We start from the raw sequence: 20,582 nt of genomic DNA, 5'->3' as shown, positions 1-20,582 counted from the left end.
AAACGATATGACTTTCCGAACAACCCTATATATACTTTTAAAACGTTTTTTGCCTTCATTTTACTAACTGAATCATTTACCTAACAAATAAAAGTTACGACGAAGGAGAAAGTTAAACTTTCAACCAGATTTTATTTAAAATTGGATAGGTACAACGTATATATACTCAAAACGAAAAGGTCTCAGTTCAAAGACCTGTGCAGCGGAATTTCCTTTCGGTATTATCAAATTATCAAGCGGGAACCCTCGCCTGGGACCTTCACTCCGAGTACAATACCTTTAACCTTCGGCACGTGTGGTTTTTGAAGCTTATCTATTTAATTAATTCCAACCTCGCGTAAATATAATCTACAAACTACGAAAAACTGGCGATTCAGACGGAAGGGGTTTCTTTCCCGAAGTTTTTCTTTCTCTCAGACCAAGAACATTTTTTTGTGGAATTTATTTAATTACAATCAGGTAGGTACCACGATGGTATGATATTACAAAAAACTCGATATTAGTTTCTTAGGGCATGGATCTAAAGGGGACCCATGCCTGGGACTATTACTCAGAACAGACCACACTACACTACCCTCGGCCATTGCGCACAAACCTGTGCATTTTCGGTACGGTTAATTAATATGGATTTCACTTCAAATAATAATCAGATGAAAATATATTATTCAAAAATGTCCAATATGACCTAACAAAAGATTTTAATTGTTTTTTTTTTAATATATGCGAATGAAAATGAGTAAATTTAATTACATTTTGGGCAAATTAGATAGAACCTGCAAGAATTTCCATTACTGCATTTCCAATTGCCGCGTGGGCTATGGTCGATGGCCAGAAAATGCTACTACCATGGAACTTAGCTTAGTATTTTTTTGAGCTTCGACTATATCGCACGCGACAGTTGGCAATGTAGTCACGGAAATTCTTGCAGGTTCTATCTAATTTGTCTCCTAGTTTTCCTAAAATGTAATCAAAAGTACTTATTTTCATTCCCATATATTAAAAAGAAATGTAGCGTTACAGGCGAATGATGAGGATACCGTGGATAGAGAAGGTTAGAAATGAAGAGGTATTAGAAACAATAGAACAGAGGACTCTATGGAAGTCAATAAGAAATAGGCGAGATAGGTGTTGGTAGGACACCTTCTAAGGTATGAAGGTCTAGTCAGAGACATATTAGAGACAGAAACAGGCATTAAGAGAAGTAGGAGGTAGACCTAGATTAGATTACTGTTCGTAAATATTTAAGAAAGTGGGATGTTCTAGTTTTGGGGAAATGCGAAAATTAGCTCAGGATAGGAAAGAGTGGAGGTACGTGTCCAACCAGTTTTAGGGCTGACGACCTTATAATGATATTAAAAAGAAAAAAAAACAATCCCAATCTTTCGTATGGTTTTACAAAGATGATGAAGTTCTTCTCACATTAGAATTTTTTTTTGCGAGAGTGTTCACACATTTCTTTTTAAGGATCGGTTACATAATGCCATTTTTTAATACTTGAATCAAATGCGACATCTTTATCTGATGAGGAGGACGTGTATTATTATTTGAAACGAAATCCAGAATTAATTGACTCAAAAATGTATCAGTGTGATTTGGTCTGATTGATAGTCTCAGACAAGGGTCCCTGTTATGTCCAGGTCCTTAGAAACTAACATGGAGTTTGTCGAGTAATTTCATGCAGTGCTTCGTAGTATGTAATAGTAATTAAGTAGATTCCAAAAAAATTGTTAACACTGACTAGGAAAAAGAAAAATTTCGGGGATGAAAATCCAGACTTTGTGGTAAAGGCCCCTTTAGTTTGAGTTGTTTGTTTGTCACAGTTCGGTGATTATATGTATTTACACAAGAAGTTAAAATTAACTATCAGATTGGTTTCATCGAAAAATTTTATTTTTAATTGTGCACTCTCAGAATAAGAATTTCTGTACTTTACAGACTGCTTCATATCAATCCTCATTTTGTTATTCTTCCTTTGGGCTTCTAGTAAGCCAAAATTTCATCTCAAAAAAAAAACATCCCTATCGTTCGACCTCGATATTCTATACCTCCATCCTCGTTTATTTCCATAGGCATTTACCGATTGAAATCCTGCATTTTTTCTATCTATCTTTTGATTTTAATGTGATGACTGATGAGCCAGCTCCACCACACACACACACACACACACACACACACACATATAAATACACACAATTTCGCCTGTATGACAAAAAGAGAAGAAAAACAAAAGGGAAAATGTGGTGTAACAGAGAAAGAAAAGGCAGAAAGGAGAAGCTAGAACGTTGTCATCGATCGTCAGAGCAGAGGTTGCACCTGCGTGGCGCAAGCGCCCCCACACGCTTCAAGGTCAAAGTCAGACCAGCATTTCCCTGTCATTCTGAAGGACAAAGGGGTTTCTCGTATCCAACAATAAAATCGTCGACAAGAACAGAAATTTGCATCTACGATTAGATAAATAAAATTAACTACGAAAATAACAACAACAACACCACCCTCATCGCCAGTCCACGACAAAATTTAATAATTTTATAAATACACTTCGATTTTAATTATAAATAGTTATCTTCCATGAGGCATTGCTTCTTAAAATTTTTAAATTGGAACGTATTATGGCTAAATATAAATCATATACTAATTGGCGGAAAATATTCAAAGTCAAGAAACATTAAGATTAGATTAATCGTTAAAAGAAAAGCTTCACGATTATTTTAGAACGATAACCCCTGAAGATACGCCAATAAAATTTCGAGAAATAGAATAATATTTACAAACGCAGGGTGACTTACAGACACTTTTGGATTGGTTGTTTTCATGGAACTTCTGCTTGAAAACTCCAAACTAAAAATGTACGAAGACACTCCCAAATAAGGGATGCAGCTAGCAATATCGGCCTTTAATTTCAAGTGCAGGGGTGGAATAAATTTTACTCCTCGCCAGCGATCGCGTACCTAGATGGTATACATTTCGATTTCATTTTCGTCGTCGTCTTCACGTGGCAAACACTAAACATCGACGTAGACACCCTTATTAATACATTTTCCCCTACGTCATCATCTTCGAGTGGAGTACGTACTACGACCATCACGTCAAGTCAGCCGCTGTTGTACCAACCCCTTTAGGTCTGTGTAGGCAGATATAAAAAAGGGCTGAAAACTGAGAGGAAACCCTACAACACCTACACATTGCAACTGGTAGCGTTAAAGGTACTAATATGGCGATTATGATGATGGTGATGAGTACCACGATGGAATGCTATAAAAATCTAGACTAAAATTCAAAATATATGATGGGATATGAAGTCCAAGAGGTATCAAATTATGAATTGTGGGTACCGAAATGCACCATGGAGTCACAAGTGACGCAAACCTACAAACCAGGAGGTTGCAAAGGTGAAAACAATGGGGTGGTCATGCGTTAGATGATCTTGGTCGCTAAATCTATATCCGGCTTTACGTATAATTCCTTTAAAGTATCGGGGTTACTAACATCGAAATCTAAGATGCTCTTTTTGGCTATTTTTAAGGAAACTTTTATAACAGAACAGAAGTAAAAAAAAATTTACGCATTTCCGATGTACTTTTCTTATCGTTGAATTTTAATCTGACTCCACAATTGCACCAGCACATTCCGATTTTGAAATTTCTTAATCTCAAAACTCCGATAATGTTAATGTGGCTTGTTCGGTTTAAGATTAAGACCGTTCGAAGTTTTGATCGATTAGAACAATTCTGGGACCAGGTTCTTATTTAAAGACAAAAATGCCTATGTCAGAAAAAATAACTACACTTTCGTTTGTTTTGTCTTCTACCCATCCGGAGAGATACCAAGATACCAAGAATGGTATTTTCCTGGATTCTTAGAATTCTAAAGTGCTGAAGCAATTCTAAAGCCAGAATCAGGCATAGTCGCAAAAATTTCGTAGTCGGAAAAGCAGATTTTCCTCCGAGAAAACTCGCATGTAATCTTAGTCTAAGGACCTTGCTACTTGGTTACGTTTACCACTAATGCCACCTCTATCCTAGTTTCCCGTTTTATTGCCACGATTTTTTTGTGGTGCCCTGTTTACTTGTGTAAGGGATGATAAAACCAACCCAACCAGCCGCCCGCCACCGAATCGATCCAAATAAACACGTCTCGTACAAGCGATCGTTTTCCCTGGCAAAAAAAATCTACTACCCAATCTGATAACATTATTATCGAAAAGATAACGCATTCCATTACATCACTCAAAATATTTTGTAAGGAAATTGAATTGTAGTAGTAAAAAAAAAAACAACTGATGGCTTTTGGAAATTCATTACCTTCCCAAAGAAAATGTTCAATAAGAAAAGAATTTTCTTGCGTGTTTAACTAAATATCGAGTCTTGTTTAGGCATGCCACCTTGTCCCCTCCTTTTTATCTCAACTCCAATTAATTCCTAATGCCAAACAACTGCGACGACCACGGCACGAAACAAACTGAAATAATCTCGACCCTAAGATCCTTAATTGCCGTAATTAATCAGGTTCGTGACGTGCAATATAGAGTTTCGACTCGCCATAAACCGAACGCGATCCCCGAAATCCAATTCCTCTTCCTCCTCCTTCGTCTTCGTCGAAATCCTATCTTCATTCAGGAAGTTGTGTTTTTAGAGTTTGCAAAGTTTAACTACGGCTTCCGACAAACGCAAGTACACAAGCACACTTAGAAATTCATTTCGAAATAAGATTTTTCCACTCTCATCTCATCTCTTCACAACGTAAATTCTGTGATCTTCTGCTGTTCCGAACAACTGCACAGTCATCATTCGTGACTGTTACTGTTAAAGACGGCTGCGCCCGCAACAATCATGACAAAAGCTGTACGAACAATATAAAACAAAAACGAAAAAAAAAAAACAAGAGAGAACGTTATTGACGAGCAAGACCAGTTCGAAACAAATGAAGAACCTCAGTCCGGCCAAACTTGCTCTGTAAGAATTTATTCTTGAGGGCCTATAATTTAGGAACAGGAGGTCAAGGTCACAAAACCGTCATGAAGTGTACCTATACACCTATGTATTGACGTAAAAAACAGAATAAATGAGGCAGTTGTTCATCTGTTCATAGTAACAGTGAAACAAACGAAATCGTTTATCCAAAAACAAACGTAAAATATAATCTAGAAAGCTACCGTACATAAGTGAGCTACTCTGTAGTAAAAATAAGTAAAGGACCATGCAGCAGAAGCAATATTGGAGTCAAATTCCTGGAACGCGTTCAGTGTAAAAAAAACCCCGGGGAATCGGGGGTAATGGCTCCCCTAACGAGGGCAGATCAAAGCCTGTGAAACAGAATCAAAGAGATACCACACTAACTACACTACTACACTGCTGTCACATACATCAACCCCCGTCGTGCAACCTACATACATACAGACATTTTCTGCTTTACCGACGCCATCTTGGATCGGTAACTACCGAGCGTGAAAAAGAAGGAAAGATTTTTCCTGCAGGAATTTTCCCGACTCCTGTGAAACCGTGGCGCGCGGTTTGAACCCAAAGCGAATTGGAAATTCCGGAGAGAATTTCTAAAAATATTCGTTAAATAACAAATGTAACTTTTCTATGGATTTTATAAGAAGAAGTGACTAATAAGAAATCTGCTACCAATAAGGCCTCTGTCAGGAAAGTAAAAAACAACGAAAAGTTCAAACAAAAAACAAATGATATGAGATTCCGCAGCCATTCATCTGTTTAAATAATAGGTTTAGTACAAACAGAAACATATGCATGTATTTTATTATCATCATCTAATATGCCCCACGTTAGTCACATGTTTTAACAAATTAATTACATATTTTTCTTATTAGATAATGACTTATCTGGAACATACATAACTTTTTGGCGTGTTTAGGAGGTATGCGGCTGGAAGGTACAGTGGACAGACCGAACAAAACAGAACGAAATGAATGTTAATAAATTTATTCTGATCAGTAGTCTCACACGGGGCACTATTTTTGAGACGACGTATGCACCAAGAGCAAATTTAGAATAAAATACAAACAAGCCTATTTATAAATCCATGTGCATACTTACACATCATATAAGTATGTAACGCAAGGTATGCTTTTAAACACAGCAGCTAATACAAGTGCTGTTAAATAATGACATTTTATACGTAATAACAGAGAAATATTTCACTAGGTACATATGCGTATTGCACTAATAATAATTAACAGTTTCTTTCCGAATTATCGTAATAATTATACTGATAAGAGTGCAAGTTCAATTGTGTATGCAGACAGTATACATATTGGTATAAATACATGACTGTACATACAGAATACATGTAAAAAAATATTGATAAATAATTGAATGTCTCCGTATATGAAAATGGGTGAACGTCCTTAATTCCCGATAAAACCAGATTGTAAACGTATTGTGATAAGACTTTCACGTAGTACACAATATTATGATATTCTACAAAATCGTTATCGACGCTGCGAGACGACATCCGCGGCCATTTTTATCAGCCCGCCTATGATGACGCAAACGATTCTTTTTTTATTTATTTATTGCGATAATTGTCGGCACAATACAAATGCAAGTGTCGAAGATACGCAAGATCACGTTGGCGCATAGACATCAGAAACAGAGGAAAGAAACAAAAAAAAAAAAACAAAAGAAAGAGAAACAGTTTTACCGAGGAAAAAATTATTGGAATTGAATAATTCAAGTTTGGCATTACATCATTTTAGAACTTGCACCGCGTGTACCTTCAATCTATCTCTATCTCCGGAGATAACGGCGTAAGGCCCGTAAACGTAACAGTGATTGACAATTTGCTGGCATCATTCCAGAAACAACTTACACTCCAATTTAGATCAGGCTACTAAAGAGCGACTTATAAACTATAAGTATATATATATATATATACAGTGAGTCACAAATATATCCACAGATTTCACAGCCATTACGAATACTTATCGTCAAAAAAAAAAATAAATGACGGCACAAGCTTCAAAACAAAAGATTCACTGCGAGTCCAACAGCTCAAGTCATTTGTTTAGTTACAACTTTTGTGATGTACTGTAGGCCAATAAGTACACGTGCTGTTTTTGAATGTGGTTGAGATTCAAAATCACGGTCATGGTTATTTCGGGTGAAAATACAGGTGCTCACGTAAGCACGTATGTACATGATATCGAATATACGCTATGTATAGATAATAATAGATAGATGATAGATATTTTCGAGAGACGGAAGGTAATGAGGAAAATACCTTCTACGAACGAACTACTGGCAGAGGCATGAAGCGGGCCATGTTTAGGTAAATGGCTCCGAACCCGGAAAATGACGCAGCTATCGCCGGCGTCGGCAACAACGGCGTCGGCACGCGTCCAATCGATAACGAAACACTGAAACAGCAGCAGGCTCTAGAACCATTAAAAAGGCGAAGAGTTGTATCTCGAAATTTAATAGTTCAAGAATTACCTCTCTCGCTACGTACCTATCTATGTATCACATCTTAAATCGTAAGACATCAACTGGAGATTACAACCATTTGGTATCTCTTGTTAAACAATATAAAAACGAAAAAACAAAAGTCGATCGCAGAAGAAAACAATTCACAAGTACACACTGTAGTGACGCAAAACAAAAGACAAGAAAAAAAATTGAGACTCAACAGTTGTTTGGTTTTAGTGTAAAACAAAAATGTAATCGATATAGGGGTCTTGATATGATTAATTAACAAAATAGTCGACGGCAAACGAACGCGACGACAGTTGAATAACAAAAACAATTGACCCACATCGCAAAAAGTCTGCATATTAATAATAATAGCAGTTATTATTATACTGTCGATAATGACAGTGATAATTGTTAACAGAATACCCCGCTTGTTTCAGCCGTGTATCTATATTTTAATTATGTTATTCATTAAATAACAAGCAAATATTACACCAGTAAACAATATATCTTCTCTAATTGAACATTATTTCAAATGCCCGACGTTAATTGGACTATTTTATTAGTTATTCCGAGTTAACACTTAACAATTCTTTGTATCTTTTAATGTCGTACTCATAATTTTGGTAGAAATTCACCTAAAAGTATCTTTTGTGATACTTAGATTGACTGATCAAACAGATTCAGATTGTTTTTTTTTTATTTTTGGCAAATCGTGCCGCTATGACATAACATCCACTAATAGCGGAAAAAGCCTCGACTAGAGCTAACTTTCTGATAACCTACAACTTGGGCGTGACGGAAATGTAGTTCGCGTCACTATTATTACAGTGTTGTGTTTTAATGTAAACAATTACTACATTTGCACAAAAATTTTGTTGAAACAGCACACGCACGGTCATATGATGGTTATTATCAGAAAATACTGTGTGCAGATTAACCTATCACAGGAAACAATTTCATTTATCGCATTGCAAAAACAACAACAACAACAACAACGGAATTTGAACAGCAGAAAAAGTTTTGCAATGAAAATGGTAAAAATACAGAAATAAACAAAAAGCAGCAGGCACGTGAAACAAAAATGAGCTGAACGACAAGACAAATAAAACAAACGAAGGAAACAAACAAAACGCTGAATATGGTATTCCAGATGGTCGTGTTTTTGACAACTGAGAACGGCACGTGCTTCATTCGTATAATAACAAAATTAATGCAAATGAATCCAAACTGTGTTTTCCTGATTAGGCATGTGATTATCCTATATCAATACCCGTACATTAAATAAAATTCGATAAATGTGTGGTTCCTTTTATTTTAAGCAATAAATTAGGCTCTAACGTATTAACACGATTATATCACGACGCTGATATAATAGATGATGTAATTATTTACTACAAGATTGTTTTTTTCGAGTGGAGTATTCGAAAAATTTCGGCGCCACGTAGTGGTTAGAAAGGTGACATCATTGCGGCCATGCAATTCAGATATTTGGCACAAAAATAGACTAATTTACACTAAATCAACAAATTTCGTGTTAAGAGAACGGCCAAAATGGTGTCATGCACTCCCGTAAATGTATTAGCAGCCAAAATTAATTACGCAGCCAGGCATTTGTTTTTAATTAAATTGCCGCAAACGGAATGCCAGTACAAATCGGAGAGAATGGACGATGGCGAAGATTGAAAAAGTTGAAAGTGTTTAATTGTAAGATGTGACATTATATAATAGGGGGAAGTCCATAAGAAGATAGATTGGTAGAACACCTTCTCAGACATGAAAGACCAGTGAAAGACGTACTGGAAGCAGAAACAGGAGCTAAGAAGGGCAAAGACACACTTGGATTAGAGATTAGATTAAGTGCTCTAGTTTCCGATAAATGCACCGGCTTAGTGCGTCATATTGCCTAAAACCGACAGCGTTCAGGAATGAACAAATCGTGGAACGCTGTTTCTCCCCAAATTTCAGTCCACGAGGGTGTGTATTACTTCCAAGAATCTGGCACCAGAGGCTCTCTCACGAGAAGATATAATTACAACGGTCGTAAAGTTTAGAAACCGTCGAGATAACGTAAAAGCGAAATGCCCAAAAACAGAACAACGCGCTACTGACAAAAAGGGCACTTCCTGCTCTTTTTATGGGCCTCCATTGTGCTCCGTGGCCGCGGTCTTTAACAACAACTCTTCACTTGTTTAAAACGCTCATTACACGACTGTTTCTCCGTATACCACCGGCTTTTGTCATTTTATCGCCGTCACGAAATAAATGAAACCGGCGACAAATGAAATGCGAATATCTCGCAATCAATTGGCTCCTCATCATCGCAGATTCGTTTATGTTTTTACTGTTTGGTCGTAATATTCGGGATTTTCGGGGAGAAGAAATGAAACAAGTGCAACTTGAAATACACACATAAGTAAGTGCACACTTACTTAGAAACTCCAGGCTTGGTTGCAACAAACACAAGGCCACCTTCCTTTTCGCCTGGCAACAAACAAATGAACACACATTTATGTACGTGTATTGGTACACGAACGCACACCCGCGAACACTTAAATGCACCTTCAAAACGCACACACTCTCACACACAATACGTATGTGTAGACGCGCTAAATTTGCTACACACATTCACAGTGTATTAATTACGCTACACGTATCTAAATACACGCACACACACAAAATCGGGCACACACCATCCGTCGTCGAGTCAACTCGTAGTGGTGGGTAATCATTCTATTTGCCGTAAATGTTTCTATTAATGGTATATATTTACATATGTATAATATTATGTACGTATGAGCATTGTAAATGTTCTAAAACCCGGCTATTACTGCATGGAGTAGCAAAATGGCATGGAATATCTATAAACACAACGCAATCAATAACTCCGTAATGTAATCGCAACACATAATTTTTGATCACCACAAATCACCCTATTAGTATACGGAAATTTGAGATTTTCGGGTTTGTTCATGGTTTGGTTTGATTGGGGTTCTGGTATAAACATCAACCAAACTAACTAAACCTTGACGAAAGAATCCGGAAAACTCAAATCTTCATATAGACTCCTACCATGAAAGTCTACACCTTTAATTATATACTGACCACAACGCACAAATTACGGTTTTACAAACCACAACGCATACATCACATAGTAAAAAACTCCAGAAATCAGAACGCAACGTGTACAAAGCAGTTACGTTGTTTTGGTTTTAAACAATCGACGAAAACAGTTGCATTTCGCTCGAATTTTCAACTGTCCACAACAAACATTTGACTAAAACATAAGATTTCACAGCAACAACATCGATCACTATGTACAAATTATTATTATATGTAGTATATAGAACATACACAGATATAAGCCGAAGAATTCAATTTTATGCCCTTTTATCAGCTTCTAACGCTAACGAAGGAAACATTCCAATAGCAGAAATTTTTAAAATTGCAGAAAAAAATCACTCACCTATTTTTTTCCAGTTCGTTGTGAGAAGTTCTGGAATAAAAAGAAAATAGAACCACATGAAAACCATTAAAAAAATAATTCCATATATAATTTAACAATTACTGTGTGAACAACCATGGAATAGTGAGTACATAGGTATTTGCCATTTTTATTATTTCGAAAAAACAAATGAAAATGGGAAACGTACCTGTTTCCTTGGGATTTTTTCGCTTTTGGCCTCTTCGTGATTGTTTTAAGGTGGTCCGGAATGGGCAAAGAAGAAGCATAACCATGTTCAAATTCTGTAACAACAAACAAATATTTGTAGATAAAAATTTGAACGAGAGGAAACAATTGGTTATCGCCATTAAATCGCTTACAAATTAAAACAATGATAACAAAGATGAATGACTTATTGCTTCATACCAGGCCATTCATCATGCACTTGAAACGTGCTGACTACATTGTATGTGTGTATTTGAAATAATTATACCTGCACTACATGAGGAAATTTCACAACCAGTTTGTTGCACAAAAAGAAAACAACAAATGAAATCTACAGGATTGCTAATAAAAGAACTGCTATGATTCAACTTTTTTTAACGAGAGACTGTTATATTGGAAAAACAATCGAATTCTTTGCATCATCAATACGTATTTTAACATTCTTATTTTTTGATACACTGTTAGGAATAACTTTTTTTCTAAATAATGGACAGGATCACGCAATCTTTGGAATACGTTAATTAAGTATCTTCACATTGTATAGATCTTATTGCAATAGCTGCATCAACTGTTCTAAAACAATTGATCAATGATGTATTCCTATAAGTACCTACCTATTGATATAACATTGTTTCAGGATATATTTTTCGAGGAGTTCAATGATGTCGAATAGCGTTATCATCAAGCAATAACAATCATAATGAGAAGTAGCTGCCATGGACATTCGTCAAAATTACATACATAGATAACGAACGGCCGAAACAAATTTAAATAACGATAAAAAGTGAATGACCGTTTGGAATGAGCGACTATACTGACAAGCCACAAACGTAATCAACATAAACCCAGGAATAACAAAAGTATTTTTGTGAAATGTGTAACCAACACTATATTGTGCGTATGGTGACAGCAAGGTCACACAATGAACGTCGTATATAACAACCAAGCAGTAGTCGTTTATCATTTGCTTTTCATTTCACAAACACAGCCTCGCTCGCAGGCAGAAGCGATTAGACATTTGACTGAAATTCTTGAAAAATAAATTGGTACCAAAATATCGTTGTACAGAAAAGATTTTTGTACAAAAAAATGAATATGGGTTGCCAATAGACTACAAAAAAAAATTGAAGAATAAAGCAAAACAACTGCATCGGTTCCAGGCACTCCAAATACGTGTATGTTGAGTTCAAAACAAACGACGACTTTTGTAGTATGAACAAATGAAACAAAAAAACAACAAGAAACATCTGAATAAAACAAAATAATCGACATTTTAACAAACGAAACAGTAACAGTAACACCACATTACCAGGGACATCATTAGAATTTCGATGGGTGTATGATGGAACCTGCCGATAGTTACGAAAAAGATATGGGTCCTTCTGTATGATTTAAGGAAGATCATCGTCCTTATGATTTTTCTGATAAATATTCTAGAATTAATAATAGGAACCTATAATATGCTGTATTTAACAGTCGATCCAGAAAACCACATTGCGTGGACTACTTTTATTCAAAATAAATTTTGTCCAACGTTACTGTACATTTATCTCATCTCGACCATCTCAAAGTAGCAAAAAAAAAATGCTGAAATCATTAAATTTAAACGCCCGTCCATTAAAGTAATAGCCTCATTCAGGACACTTATTATTACCTACTAGGTGCTACGTGTGCACAAATGTACAACACACACGTACGTACAAACATATATTTGGATATGTACATTAGCACTTTATTTCCGGTGATTCGAGCGTTTCAAAATTAAAAATGACGTCAAAAAAACAGTCGCAAACAAGACCAATAACAAACACGTAGCGGTTTTTCAAAACGATTTAATGACAGACATACAAATACATTTGATACTTAGCACTGATTTGCCAAAAAAAAAAAAATGAAGAACATTCCAGCACAGATGAGTGTCCAATTTCCAAATTGGCGACACCGTTGATGGTAACTACCTAAAGAAGAATCGTTCTAATGTTTCGTTGTTAAAATTGAGTGAAGTTTTCCATCTGTTTGAAGCATAGTTTGCTATTAGGAAATGACTTTTCGATCATGAATATCGGTCAAGAATCAGAGCTTGATTGTTACGAAAATTGGTGGTACCTATGCGAGAAACAAACGAAACACGAACACGATTCAAATGACCATCAATAAAAACATCGTTAATTTTTTTCCATAGACTTCTCTGTCTAATAAATAGAGGTATCTCTCTCTCACTTGTTTCTTCGAGCACACCAAACAAAAAAACGTCGTCAACCAGTTACCTACAATAATAAGTTGGTTCATTCGTTGCTCTTTTATTTCCCTTTCACTTGGCATTCATCGGAAACACTACACATAAACAAATCGCCTCTAAGATTACGAGATTCTGTAAACTGGGTTAAACCACCGTACACCTAAAACACCTCACAACTTATTTCTTTTACACTTCTGCATATATATATACATACACATGAATGTTATTTTTGTGTATATGTGCTTACACGTATCAAAATGCAGCATGAAATATTTGATTGTGTGTTACTTCAAAGAGACCTTCATCAGGCGAATCGAAAGTAAATTTGGGCGTTTTTTTAATAATCACTAGATACATAACGACATTATCAATAGACAAGTGTATTTAATATACATATTACGTAGAAACATGTTGGCAATCAGAAAACATGCAAACCACGTGTACGAACAGAAAAATGTTGTAATAATGACCTTGACTCACTTGTTTTGTAGGTATACCTACTGCTCTTTAAACTCTGTCAATTATGATTATGACTGTAACAACAGCTACGTAATTACTAATTAGTCATCCAAAATACAAGTAACTACTATTTTATATACAGTTTGCTATGTAGGAACCAAGAAGAGACAAAAAACAGCACAATTAGATACGTTTATAGCTATAACTATTGAAAGTAAAACATGCAAATACAGAATCAGTTGATCAAGGTCGAGCTTATTTCGATAACCGTCTCTCTACCAACACATTATATAGCATCCGAAATAAAATAAAAAAACAGTTGGGAAATGCGTATTCAATTGTCATTTCGTTTACAAACAGTGGAACATCATCAATCGAGCCTTTCTTAAATGAAACATTTGAATGCCCATCAGAGAAATGGTCCTCCTTTACCAAAGAAATACGACTATGCCATAATCAGAATCGGAAAATGCCCACGCTCAGTGCGAAACGTTAGCAATTAGCCATCTTTTGAAAGAAACCTTATTTTTCTTCATTGCGATATTAAGTTGTCGTGGCGAAACACGACGGCAGAATTTCAAACAGCACCGAAAAGATTTTATTATTCGTGTGGCGTGGCGCCCGCTGCCGCGCTTCTTCGATTTTCCCGACGCGGAAGCAAACAAAGGAACTGCGAAAGTCGGTCATCATCATAGCCAACCACGCACAGCGTATACATAATATTATAGTAGTGTAGTAAAAAAAAAAAAAAAAAGAAAAAACGTGAGGCATAGCACGACGACCAAATGCTATTACTAAGGAGGAGATGGATTCGTTGCATAGAAACAATAAATCATTAAAAAATGAAGACGGACAAGCCGTTCGTCCACTGTTCCTTTGAAACAGTGAACCATATGACAACGGAATGAGCATAAAGAGCATGGCTGCTTTGGAACAAACAAAGCAACATCGTCGACGATGGCTACGTTGGATTCAAGGTTATCCATCCATCCCGTGCTGCTCTGGCTGCTTTCTATGCCTATGCATGTATGTATGAATGTGTGTACGTGTAGGAACCCAGCAGAAATTCATAGACCAGACCAGCAAGTATCTTCGCTTTAAAACGACCCCATGTTCCACGAAAATGGTTCATGACGAGCAAACCATCAACCATGAGCAACCAAAGGAACGCAATGGATTAGCTAATGATTCCATCAACCAACAGGACAAAATTATTGGTTTTATTTTGGATGGACGCGCGCGTGTAGTGCAACACACATATCCAGCAGTTAGCACCAAACACACAATCAAATGTAAACAAAAGCATCACGCCACTTTCTCAGCTTTCTATCTCAGTCTACGGTTCTCCGTCCTGCTCTCTCCATTCCCGTCCGAAACGTTCCTTCCTTTTCGCATTCATTCTCTATCTCTCTTTCACCTTCATTACCGTTTGCATTATTATTATTACATCAACGAGCTAGTAGAAAAAAAAAAACAGAAACGTCATCATGACAATAATCATCATCGGAACGATCCGTCTCGTCTCATCGCCAGTCGCAAGCCACTGCTGCATGTGAGAAGTATAGCACCCGTGCCAATAATAACACAGAAGGCAACGTCAATCGATAAACAAACGACAGACGACGGGATCATTATTGGCATGATGATAAGGCCAGAACCTCGGTGAAGTACCCGTAATAATGATCTAGAAGCGGCGCGCTAGATATGTCAGATCGGAACAAAAGCGCATCGTCACATGTTTGTTTGTTTGTTTCTATGCAGTATGTGGTACGGGGTACTTGCCTCTATTTCGTCTCTCCAGGTACTCGGCAGCTTCGATCAAAACAGCGATGCTCATAGTACTTGCGGCCGAAAAAGAGTATCGTGACGACTGAAAGCACAGCGTTGTGGTAATGTTGATGGCGATGATAATGCTAATAATAATAATAACAATAAATAGAAGACAAAGAAGGCTGCGCGCGCGCGACCCTACACGATACGCAACGTCTGTCCGCCGACCACGAACTGGCCAACTGGCACCACAACGTACGCTCGCGTATTGATGCGCGATCGCGTTTAACGCGAGCATGCGCACCACCGATCCACAAATGTGCCATGAACAAATGACGCCGCACTGGCTGCGCGAGCGAGCGATCGCGGGTTGCTTGACTTCGCCAACAGCTGAGCGCGGACCCCGTTTGTTGTGTATTTACATCGTACGAGCGAAAGGTGTGCGATCCACGCGGTTGTACAGTCCGCACAAATCGTAATGATCCGCTGAATCACCTTCACCTACTACACACATTATTCCACTAACACATAAAGTCATCGTCACTGTAACACTGCCGGCTCCACGTCGTCACATAACGCACAATTGGTAATCGTCACTGACACACAGTCCGCACTAATCCACTAATAAACACTGAAACACTGCCCGTACTAATCCACTAACACACAACAAGTCATCGTCACTGGTTAACTGCCCGCACTAATCCACTAGCAAACATTGAAGCACTGTCCGCACTAATCCACTAGTAAACACTGAAGCACTGTCCGTACTAATCCACTAACACACAATAAGTCATCGTCACTGGTTAACTGCCCGCACTAATCCACTAGCAAACACTGAAGCACTGTGCACTAATACACTAGTAAACACTGAAGCACTGCCCGTACTAATCCGCTAACACATAATAAGTCATCGTCACTGGTTAACTGCTCGCACAAATCCACTAGCAAACACTGAAGCACTGTCCGTACTAATCCACTGACACGCAATAAGTCATCGTCACTGATATACTTCCCGCAGTTATCCACTATTAAACACTGAACCACTGCCCGTACTAATACGCTAACACTCAACAAGTCATTGTCACTGGTACACTGTCCGCACTAATCCACTAGTAAACACTGAAACACTGCCCATACTAATCCACTAATACACAATAAGTCATCGTCACTGATTAACTACTCGCACTAATCCACTAGCCAACACTGAAGCACTGTCCATACTAAACCACTAACACACTACAAGTCATCGTCACTGGTACACTATACGCACAAATCATCTAGCAAACACTGAACCACTGCCCGTACTAATTTACTGACACACAATAAGTAATCGTCACTGGTACACTGCCTGCAGTAATTCACTGACACGCAATAAGTCACCGTCCCTTGTACATTGCCCGCACTAATCCACTAGCAAACACTGAAGCACTGCCCGTTCTAATCCACTGTCACACAATAAGCCATCGTCACTAGTACACTGTTCGCACTAATCCACTAGCAAACGCTGAAACACTGCCCGTACTAATCCACTAGCATACAATAAGTCTTCGTCATTGGAATACCGTCCGCACTTATCAATTTAATGCACAGTAAGACACCGTCATTGAAATACCGCCCACACTAATTCACATTCATCAAGACATAATAAGTTATCGTCACAGAAACATAATCAGCATTAATCCACCAACACCATACATTATCACTGAATCACAGTCCTCACAAATCCACTGACACACTATAAATCATCGTCAGCAAAACACTGTCCACACTAATCCACTAACACAATGCGCCACTTCGCTTTGACACTGTGGAGCAGTTTTTCCCTGAAAAGCTAAAGATATCACGTAGTCACTATTAACACACAATAAATCATCGTCACTGAAACACTGTCCGTACAAATCCAGTAACACACAATAAGTTATCGTTACTGAAACATTTGATGTAGGTCCATATTCTATAATAAGAGTTCAACTGTTTCATGCACTAAATCGCTTTCACCGAAACTTTATGGCTTTACAGTATGAACCCACTAGCATACAAAGTGTCATCCTATTTGTAACACAGTGAAGCACTTATCTGTTAAGTCATGAACGGTAAGACACACTTCTTCACTCTCACTTAAACACTATTTTATTGGCTAATCCACCAACACGCTAACAGAGTTTTCTAATTCGCGCTTACAAAACACTTGCATGGGGGGCACGAAATCACTCTCGGTAAAGCACTTTGCACTCACTGAAACACTCGTAGAGCATATAAGTATTTCATTGTAACACTGTTAAGCCCTAATACAACCGATGGCAGAAAATCTTCCCAATTTGTTTTCCAATTGAACTCATCATTTTCACGTTGCGTTGGCCTTACTTTTGGGTTGACATTGAAATATGCAATCGCCTCTAAATTTTGCACTTTATTGTACATTACTTTTTTTAATCAAACAGACGTTGTAGTTTAAAACGGTCTTTGTAGAAAATCCGTTGAGGCAGGTAGAGGCTTGTTTGAATTTATGTGTGTATGACCCCTGTTTTAGAGCATCGCAGTTAGGCCGTTTTCTATTAATACAATGTACCAAACAGGTACAGTAATTCGATCCAAACCTGTCCCAATTAATTTGTATGCTGTCAACGTCAATAACATCAATAAAATAATGGCGCCGTTAGTAGAGTTCTTTGTGAGTTATCCAAATGCCCACAAATAGTTTACNTTAATACAATGTACCAAACAGGTACAGTAATTCGATCCAAACCTGTCCCAATTAATTTGTATGCTGTCAACGTCAATAACATCAATAAAATAATGGCGCCGTTAGTAGAGTTCTTTGTGAGTTATCCAAATGCCCACAAATAGTTTACGAACATTTTTTATTCTTAGTTTTGTTTATCCAGTAGTGGATTTACGTTTCTGTTTAATAGTCGACAGCCGAAACTTTTAAAAGAAAGGACAAAGACCACACCGGGCATTCCACCCCTTTTAAGCCGGCAACAACCCTCGTTGACAATAATCGGGTTGTTTGATACGACTCGCCCTATTCATTCATTCATTCATTCGGGACCCCCACATTCTTTCTCGCTGTTGATATGCGAAGCTCAACTATTTCAATAATAAAACACTTTCATTTTCTACGAAATATGCTACGATTTCTGGCAAAGGGCGTGAGAGACGTGACCAACCTGGATGGACCTTTCTCATATTTAGTGTTGTAACAAACGAGAATCCACTTCAGTTGTTGAAATTTGAAACAAATACATGCGAAAAACAAATTTACATCGGATATTAACAAACGCATGTGAAAAGACAAAAAGACATCTATCAGATACTGTTTTATTTCCGTTTGGAGATAAAAACTGAATACTATATTCCTTTTTTGCTGATGAGAGACTTGGGTTAGGACTTCGACATTCGGTTTATATGGAATTAATATCTGCCAGGCAGCATTTGGATTCACGACCCATTTTCGGCAGCGTCGCACAATAGCCGAAGACAAATGGCCCCCCATGTGCCGTTCAAACGACCTGCATGCTACATTAAACAGAGTGCCTATTTGCGCTCTGATGCTCCGAGCCGTTTTCGCAATTTCGCAGCAGTGGTGCCCCATCTCCGGCACAATTCGGGCTCTCGCAAACAAGATAACAAATAATAAAGGGGACAAACTGGCGTCCATGATGGCACAAGCACCACCACCAAAAACAAAAAAGAAAATAAATGGAACGAAGAACTGAGCCGCCGAAAGTTTTGGCGACCAGGCAAAGTTGAGCGTGAGGTAGTATCATTTTTGTATTCTATTTTTCAAGTCCAAGTTTGCGTACCTACAAACAATTGAATAGGTCTTTTCCTTTTTGTTCTCCGCTTCTGAGGCCCTGCAGTTCAACTGTTTACGACGAAGCAGTTGAATTTAAAGAGAGCTTTAAACAAAAGCGTGCGACTTACGTGGAAACGGTTGAATAATGAACGTTCTAAACAAAAACAGGTGCGTTATTTTAGATTAGAAAAGTAACTGACCGCAACTGTACATAATATATGTAGGCACCTACATTATTACATTATCTTAGTGTTCAGTTATTATCTTAAACATGTACGAAGAAACGCACGGCATATTCCGTGTTTTGTTATTAAATATGGCACAAACCGTTACAAAACATTAATCTCCGCTAATAACGATTATAAATTTATTGCAGCTAATGCTTGCACATTGTACTAATGTCTCAAACGTAACCGTATGAGCGTAATAAACCACCCACGAAACATGCAATGTAAAGTGCGCTCACTAGGACGAAGGATAATATAATGCTATGTATGTATAACAATATTCATTTTACTTAAAATAAAAACAAATAAATTGCCAAACAGTTGAATAGTCCTTTATTGTTTTCTGTTTCTCAAGATCAACGTTCAAGTGTTATTTACGTATACAGAAACAGTTGAACAAGTAGCGTTATATTTTTTTTCTGTTTTAAAAGATAATTTACGGATTTTTATCGATTTTACGAATCATTTTGATAAAATTATGAATTACCACTGAGTGTTCGGAGAAAAATAATCCCGTTAAACGGAAGTGTACTGGCTAGTACTCGTTCGTGTCGTATTTTCCTGCTCGATTTTCACTTTATCGATCGTCAATAATAATTATTGTAGAGAGGGTTTCCGATATAATAAAGCTGTCCGCGTTACTATGATAACGCGGGACATAATTTGGAAAGAATGCGAACGATTTTTCGTCATATAACGAACAGGGTCCGTGTAGCGTGAAAATGAAGGAAGATTAATACACAATCCCATCCATTAATCAATGGCGCAAAGGGTCCTTTCGAGACAACGGCTCACACACACACGTACATATTTATACATATATATATAAAGTTAAGCTAAACCCTCTATTCCTGTCTGTCAATTAATTTTGACAGGCAAAAGCAAACCATAAACTACACCATTGTTAGACATACCTAACTGGACTACATACATATCCAAGAGTATGGAGTCCTTGGAGAATTTCTAAAAAATAGTAAATAAAACAACA

At 37.4% G+C, this 20,582-nt stretch overlaps 1 protein-coding gene across 1 annotated transcript in view; it reads right to left on the bottom strand.

The window, feature by feature from the left end:
- LOC108741222 (max dimerization protein 4) overlaps positions 1-17,846 on the bottom strand; it is a 50,899-nt gene extending 33,053 nt beyond the window's left edge. Inside the window, exons 1-3 of the mRNA XM_018475927.2 lie at positions 15,581-17,846; positions 11,084-11,177; positions 10,897-10,926 (exon numbers count right to left, since the gene is read on the bottom strand). Of these exons, the coding sequence (XP_018331429.1) occupies positions 10,897-10,926; positions 11,084-11,177; positions 15,581-15,866 (410 nt within the window). The 5' untranslated portion in view covers positions 15,867-17,846. The remainder of the gene's footprint in view (positions 1-10,896; positions 10,927-11,083; positions 11,178-15,580) is intronic.
- Positions 17,847-20,582: the final 2,736 nt, after the last annotated feature.

Source organism: Agrilus planipennis, unplaced genomic scaffold (assembly GCF_000699045.2).
Source record: "Agrilus planipennis isolate EAB-ADULT unplaced genomic scaffold, Apla_2.0 scaffold242, whole genome shotgun sequence".
NCBI lineage: Eukaryota > Metazoa > Arthropoda > Insecta > Coleoptera > Buprestidae > Agrilus > Agrilus planipennis.
This window is presented reverse-complemented; position numbering and strand designations above follow the sequence as displayed.